Genomic DNA, 6000 nt, shown 5'->3' on the forward strand with positions numbered 1-6000 from the left:
TCAATTCCTTAGTGTCAAGAAAAGAACCAGAATTCAGGCCACAGTTTATAATCTAATGTTAGCCCTTAATAAGTGTTGGTTAAATGAACTCCAACATAACATCAAAAATCAACTTGTGAGCCTGCACTCAACAATATTACATTACACCACAGTTTAGAGGACAATCCATGCCTTAAAATATATGGAAAAAAACAATCCAAGGCTTATCAGAGATTGCCTATTTTACTGTATCTTCCACAAGTTAAGAAGACAATAAATGAGGTTCTTAAAAAATGCTGATAATTATAAAAACTCATACAATTTTTTAAAAAACTCAATAAATTTGAAATTTCATTTTTCTGCTTAGTCCTTGAAATAGTCACACATAACATGACTTCATTGCATTCAGACAAAAATACATTACAAAGGCCAGGGTACCTCATGGTTACAGTAATTCAAAATTATACTAGTAAACCAGGAGTCTAGATAAGGACAACAATAACATTACTAGAAATGCCTTCATTCTTCAGTTAAAACCTTTTTTCCCTTTCTAGATATTGATATGAAAATAATTAGAAATTGTATCCCAATAATTTTCAACCCAGATTAATCATAAAAATCAAATTATACCCACTTCTACATGACAAAAAAAAAGAGAATTAAGATAATTAAATCCTACCGCTGCTATATGACTTAGTATATAAAATTATATTTTCCAGATTCCTATCAGTAAATGCATTCCAACCTCACACTGTTTTCAGAAACCAAGAAGAATGAACACAAAGCATGTTTATAGTATCATTCACTAGCTATACATTAATGCAAGAGACATATTAAGTATATCTTGCCTCATTACTAGTTAGAAAATTATTTAAAAACTCAGATTTTCACTAATTCTTATCTGTAAACATTAGATATCAGATGCAACTTTCTCATCTAGTTTTTTATACCTCAAAGTAGATTAATTCAGTACAGTCCAACATTCAGGAAGACATTCTATTAGTCAGATCAGACCTATAATGCAAGTTCAAATAGCCCAATCCTACTTCTGAAAACATCCCTAGTTTCTGCTCCACAATCAAAGGAAAGAAAACACTTTATCTACAAGAATATTTCTGCTCCAAGACACGTTTTAGGACAAATTCATTACAGGCTACAAGAGTCTAATGTGAGAGGAAAATAAAGGAGTGAAAGAAGTCAACTGAAACAGCAAAAAATATAAAACAAGAGCAACAGGACTATTAATTTTAATTTAGCTTTGAAAATAAAAAACAGAAAAATACAGATCTTAAATTACATATGTGCATATTAAATGAAAATAAAAAGGTCTTAGTCATTTTCTATAAATCAAAGCCACAATAAATCTCATAAGCTTATCTGATACTTAAACCTAACAGAAGAAATGACTAGCTGCTATCACTGGTAGGCAAACCAATTTATCACTAAGAAATGTTCACATAAATCTCATTAAAAAGTAGAAACGTATTTGATAGTTTTCCTGACTTCATTCTAAATACAGTACGAGAGATTTTAAAATTTAAACAAACAAAAAAAAAAAGCGTATAACTGTAAACTATAATTACATGTTCACTTTCATTTAGTGTTTAGCTATTAAAATGTATAAGCAATTCATGTACAAGTGAGGATTCTGGACACCCGATCCTTGCTTTTATTTAGCAATTAGAATCAGGCCTATATTTTAATGCTGTTGCGTCAACTTGCTAATTACTCAAATGCATTAAGGGTAACAGTCTTCTCTAAGGAAAACATTTGGTTTTATAAAACTGGACTCACTGGTAGTACTTACTCATATTAAAAATAAAAAGGGCAGACTTGCTGATAAAAAAAAGTGATAAACTATTGGAAAATTGAGACTACACTGAGACAATAGCAAAAGTTGAACCCATTTAAAAGAAAAGCAGAATCTAAAAATAACTGATTTAACTCCTTCTTTTTTCCCTTTTCTTTTAATCCAGTGATGATATTTTGGGGGGGGGGGGAGGGAGAACAACAAGAACAACAAAAATCTGCTTTTAGTTCCAAACAGTCCATCTAGATCCAATAATGCACTATTCTTACCACTATATGGAATTTTGCTGCATACCTAGTACCCACACTGACAAAATTAAAATTATTGTCCCATCTTCATGAGACTAAAATAGGAACCCTAAACTAGAAGGTAATGGTCACTGGGTTTAGGAATAAAAACAACTAAACACTTGCAGCCAAAAATATTCCAGTCTCAAATATCTAGATATTTGGGCAAGAGCCCTTTAGACATATTCTTAGAAATTCACAGATTCAGATCTAGCCTGGTCAGATTTTACCATTCTAATAGGATTGTCCACAGTACTGGTATTTACTATGAATGTAGACTTCACTCAGTAATACATATCAACGGCCCATCTGAAAAGTTTTATAAGTATTTTGAAAGATAACACACAAATCATAAGTGAAACTTGAGGCATATCCTGATACCATATACAGTACTTTAGAAAATTATAAGGAACATCAAGGCACATGTTTAACTAAAATGCAGGTTCCCCTCCCCTCTTCTCAGGAGCCAGATAAACCTAAAATGTGAGGGGTAAAGCTCCTTCCTTCTCTTTATTTTTTTGACAATAGGAATTCTGTTGTGATCATATAGTGATTTTTTTTTTTTATTTACAGACACATTACTTCAATATGTAGAAACAGAAATCCTAAAGATAAACAAAGCATTGCTTTTAAAAGTCTTGCATTTAAGTTTAAAAATAAAGGTATTTTAGTTAAGGATGGTTAAATTTCACGATAAAAGCAATTTATTTATTTCAAGTTCAATAGTATAAAAGTGAGAAGTATTCTGCACTGTTTAGACTAAAAAACTGAAGAGGTATTTGGAAAAACTATGCTATGCTATGACAAAACTATTACGGTTCATGCACAGTCAGGATAAGTAATTCTCCTTATACCAATGCTTCAGAGTACAGCTAACTTAACAGTTCAAGAGACTACACTTATCCATTTGCATTACCCTAACAAATTTTCTAAAACTTCTGGAAATAGCAACTCTTCATAACTATTTATATAAACTTAATTAACAGGATTTGTCTTCTAATGTTTTTTCTCAATGGGCAAGTCAGAAACAACCAAATCAAATTCAATCTCTACTTCATTAGAATGATAAGCCATAAATTCAGTATCTACCAATGCCCAATATTTTTAAAAAGCAATTAAGGTGTCCTATACTACTGCTTTTAAACTTCGTTCCAAGCCACATTCCATTCAAAATACCCCTATGCCCCTAGTATATACAAGCAGATAGATTTCCCCTTGGAAACTTCTAGCTTCTTGCAAAGACAGTAGTTACTATAGCAAAGCTTTACGTGGATACATATTTAGCTACTATATACTATATATATTTACTATATATATTTAATATACTATATATATTTAGTATAAACTATACTACTATATTTAGCTACTACAAACTTAGAGATGAGAAACACCCCAGTAACATATAGCCTGAATAGATGTATAATCAAGGGGAAAGCCAATACCACATGATTTCACGGTATATATATCTATATATCTGACCACGCCGTTTCTTTGGAATTAAAACAGGAAAAGCAACTAATAGTACAGAAGGACTGCAGAGAATACAGTAAAAGTTGGTTGTTGGGGGTAGGAGGGGGAGGATTTAAATGAAAGGATACAGCCTTAAAGCACCAGTCTGAGTTCCAACTGCCAGGATCTTCTGTACAGGATCAAAGGCCAGGGCTGAAGGTTGATAGGGAAATCCATGGCGAACAGTCTAAGGATGGGCAAATGACATCACAGCAACGACAGCAGCAAGCAGAATTCAAAAGCAGAAAAGTCAACAGAGGCATTAGCATCTAGAACCAATTATAAGTGATGCAGAACCATACACATGCACCTACTGCCTTAAAAAAACCCTATAAATGTATATTAACAAAACTTATTCACATAGATCCTGAAATTTTTTAAGAAATTTCATATGTATGAAATATGTATATGTGTATATACATAAATATATATCTCTCCCAATTTTACATTTTAATTTCTACCTTTTCATAATACTGATATTTTATAGAAGAAAATTTCTTATTAGCATTTTATACTATCATGTCTGAAACCAAAATACTAAAGATAGTGGTAGTCAAAAATTCTCGAAATTAATGTAAAAATGCAATTCATGCTTTATTTCAAGTGTGATAACTTTGCTACTTTATGTAGATGCTAAATGACAAATACTGCTTAAAAAAAAAAAAAGCTGTCCTACAATAAATTTTGACAAGGATTCAGTAAAGCAATTATCAAACATCTATCCCCAAATTTTGCAACTGTAACAGAATGAAAATAAGTACATATATTTTTGCATTTTGCTATTAAACCCTTAATTTTAGGGCATTAGGGCAAAATGTGTATTTAGACATTTTTAAGAAGCTGACATATAAATACATGGTATTTTATGGCAAGTATTAATATCAAGACAAATTTGTATTTCTCACTGAGCAGCCAGTGAATTAATTCGCTGCATCATTCTTTCCGAATTACAGACCGCTGTGGGAATGGTGCCATTAATGGGCAAAAATCACAGTACCAACTTTTTAATCAAACATAGTGATAAAAGGACCCTGTGATTTCATATTTTAAGCTTCCTACCACATTTTAAGGGAAAGGTGAGAAACAAATATCCAGTTGAACTGGTTTGGCTTTTTGATGAACAATATTCATTAGGCACCGTTTCCGAAGGAAACTTCGGAGTTGGTGAATTACATTAAAATGTTTGAATACAAAGGCTCTAAGGTTATTAAGAATACTAATTAAAGGTCAGTAAAATACGTTAAAAGCAACCTTGAAATGATTGCTGCAAGTGAACAGGGGAAAGGAAAAAAAAAAAAAAAAAGCCCGAAAGGAGTAAGATGATGTCAATCTCCAAAATAACCCACTAAGCAAATGTTTGTTTGAGGAGGAGCGAGCCCTTCATTCGAGGTATAATTAATACTGGCGTTCTATTCCCTCGCACTCCCATTAAAAGCCCCAGCCGCCCCCTAAAACGACCCCAATTTTCGCGGGGCTGCGCGCTCTGTTCACCTTGCAGAGCTGAAAGTGCTCGGACTGGAGCGTTTCCTGGATCTCGGGCTCCCGGTTCCCAGCCGGGTGCTGCTGTTGTTGCTGCTGCTGCGAGGCCGAGGACGAGCCGGCGGTCAGGCCGTCCAGCACCTTCCTGATGTTGAATTTCCTCATGGTCTCGGCGGAGCTCCCCAGCAACCCGCGAGGGGAGGCAAGGGGCGTCCCCCGGCGCGGGAAACGAGCCCGGGCCGAGGGCAGCTTCCACGGAGGAGTGGGGCAGAGTGGGAGTGTGAGGGGAAGGAGGCAGCTGGGGAGAAGCACAAGATAATCCAAACAGGAAATACTGCTACGACGAGAGAGCAGCGGCCACCAGAACCCCGGACGGCGACCCCTCTTCTTCCGAGGCCGCCGCCGCTCGCCGCGGCAGCTGTGGCGCCGCTTCAGCCACCGCCGCCGCCGCCTCGCTCCGCGGCCCGGCGGCACAGCAGTGGCAGCGGCGCCCGGAGCCCGCACTGCCCAGCCTCACCTGGCCGCGGGCTGACTCTGCGCGGCGCCGCCGCCCCGGCTCGCCCCCGCCGCCACCGCCGCGTCCATGGCCCGCGGCCCCGCCGCTCGTCGCCCGCCCCGGCCCCGCAGTCCCTCGGCGCTTCCTCCCACTCCTGCGCTTCCTCCTCCTCCTCCCGGGGGTCGCTGGCCCTCCGTCCACGGCCGCCGCTCGGCCTCCCCGCAGCTCAGCGCCTCTGCCCGCCCGGCATCACAAGCTGGGCGCCCGGGGTGGGTCCCCGCGCTCTCCGCCTCGCTCCTCCGCCGCCGGATCAGCCCGCCCTCGCTCCTTCAGAGCCCCCGCTGCTTCCTCAGGCGCCGCCGCCGCAGCCGCCCAGGCTCCCGCCCCACCGCTCCCTCTCGCCTGACAGGGGGCCTCGGCACACGACACCAACGCCCGCC

General features: G+C 38.7%; 1 protein-coding gene across 7 annotated transcripts in view; it reads right to left on the reverse strand.

Moving 5' to 3' along the window:
- The window catches only part of STXBP5 (syntaxin binding protein 5), a 175276-nt gene extending 169901 nt beyond the window's left edge, over positions 1 to 5375 (reverse strand). For 6 of the 7 annotated variants that reach the window (XM_046006921.1, XM_046006923.1, XM_046006919.1 and 3 more), the window contains exons 1-2: positions 5077 to 5375; positions 3675 to 3772 (exon numbers count right to left, since the gene is read on the reverse strand). In XM_046006921.1, coding sequence (XP_045862877.1) covers positions 3675 to 3772; positions 5077 to 5229 — 251 coding nt within the window. In that variant the 5' untranslated portion in view covers positions 5230 to 5375. The remainder of the gene's footprint in view (positions 1 to 3674; positions 3773 to 5076) is intronic. The other variant, XM_046006924.1, reaches the window with a different exon arrangement.
- Between the last annotated feature and the right edge of the window lie 625 nt (positions 5376 to 6000).

This window comes from Meles meles, chromosome 5 (genome assembly GCF_922984935.1).
Source record: "Meles meles chromosome 5, mMelMel3.1 paternal haplotype, whole genome shotgun sequence".
Classification (NCBI taxonomy): Eukaryota; Metazoa; Chordata; class Mammalia; order Carnivora; family Mustelidae; genus Meles; species Meles meles.